Below are 1,551 nucleotides of genomic sequence, written 5' to 3'. Positions count from 1 at the left end.
AGGGAAGATTCTGGACAGCCGCTCCAGCCTGCCTCCTCGCCGCGACACCGCCTCCCCCTCCAGAGGGTGCGGAGAGTAATTCATACAAAAGGAGGGCTGGCCCCTGCTTTAGGGAATCCCAGGGACCGTCGGTAAACTCCCACTAACCTAGAACCGAGAGATCGCCGCGTCCCCGCCTCCCACCCACTCGCTCTCCTCGTCATTGGGGTCGAGAGGAGCATGCGCGAGGAGCTGCGTGCCCTTCAGTGGGCAGGGCGCACATCGCCCACAGTCCCCGAGAAGTTGGGGGGAGGGGACGGCAATTGAACCGGTGCCTAGTGGAGGTGGCGCGGGGTAAACTGGGAAAGTGGTGTCGTGTGCTGGCTCCGCCCTTTTCCCGAGGGTGGGGGAGAACCGTATATAAGTGCGGTAGTCGCCCTGAACGTTCTTTTTCGCAACGGGTTTGCCGCCAGAACACAGGTGAGTGCCGGGTGTGGCTTCCGCCGGCCTGGCCGCCCTCGGTGGGTCGCGGCCCTCGCGTGCTTCTCTCTAGCGCCTTGTCGCTGAGCCACTTTACGAGGTTCTCGATCCCGAATTCCCGGCTGTGAGTGGGGTGGGGGAGTTCGAGGCCTTGCACTTTCTTCAGGAGCCTCTTGGCCTCGTGCTCGCGGGGAGGCCTGGCTCGGGCGCCGTGGCCGCCGCGTGCGAATCCGCTCTCACTTCTCGCCTGCCCCGCTCCCGCCGTCCTCATCGCTTCGAGCTTTTTTAAAGTGAGCCGCCACGATTTTCCTCTCCGGCGAGACCGTTCCGGGGAGGTTGGGCTGGACGGCCGCGAGGTCGCCGTCCGGTTGGGTGGCCGTGGGGGCGCCCAGGGTGGCGGCCGAGCCCGGCGCACATGTTGGGCGAGGCGGGGCGTCCGAGAGCCGGGCGAGAGGGAAAGCGGCGCGGGCCGGCGGCCCCGGTGGCCGCCCCACCCCACCCCACTCCGGCGGCGCGGCGGCCCGCGCGGCACCAGTTGCGTGCGCGGAAAGATGGCCGCTCCCGGGCCTGCCGGGGGAGCTCAAAATGGAGGACGCGGCGGCCGGGGAGCGGGCGGGTGAGTCACCCACACAAAGGAAAAGGGCCTTCCCCGCGGCGGCCGCCGCTTCCTGTGCCCCCTCCGGCCCGGCCGCCGTCCGTGCGCCCAGATCCCTCCTCCCGCCCCGGGAGCGCGTCCCCACCGGGTGGGGGAGGAGATTTCAGGCGACGGAGTTTTCCCTTTGCTTAGTGGGTGGAGACAAGAGTTCGGCCCGCGCAGCTGGCACTAGTTGTAATTCTCCTTGGAATTTGCCCTTTGAGCTCAGCTCCTGGCTTATTCTCAAGCCTTTCAACAGTGGTTCAAAGGTTTCTTTTCCTTCCATCTTAGGTGTTGTGAAAACCGCCCATACAATCCAAAATGGGGAAGGAAAAGACTCATATCAACATCGTCGTCATTGGACACGTAGATTCGGGCAAGTCCACCACTACCGGACATCTGATCTACAAATGTGGTGGCATTGACAAGAGAACCATTGAAAAATTTGAGAAGGAGGC

The 1,551-nt window shown here is 64.5% G+C and overlaps 1 protein-coding gene across 1 annotated transcript in view; it reads left to right on the top strand.

Annotated features, from left to right (window-relative positions):
* Window positions 1-321: 321 nt before the first annotated feature.
* Window positions 322-1,551, top strand: part of EEF1A1 (eukaryotic translation elongation factor 1 alpha 1) — a 5,887-nt gene continuing 4,657 nt past the window's right edge. The window contains exons 1-2 of the mRNA XM_012805071.2: window positions 322-459; window positions 1,385-1,549. Of these exons, the coding sequence (XP_012660525.2) occupies window positions 1,415-1,549 (135 nt within the window). The 5' untranslated portion in view covers window positions 322-459; window positions 1,385-1,414. The remainder of the gene's footprint in view (window positions 460-1,384; window positions 1,550-1,551) is intronic.

This window comes from Otolemur garnettii, unplaced genomic scaffold, assembly GCF_000181295.1.
Source record: "Otolemur garnettii isolate 467f Iridium unplaced genomic scaffold, OtoGar3 scaffold00035, whole genome shotgun sequence".
NCBI classification, from domain to species: Eukaryota; Metazoa; Chordata; class Mammalia; order Primates; family Galagidae; genus Otolemur; species Otolemur garnettii.
This window is presented reverse-complemented; position numbering and strand designations above follow the sequence as displayed.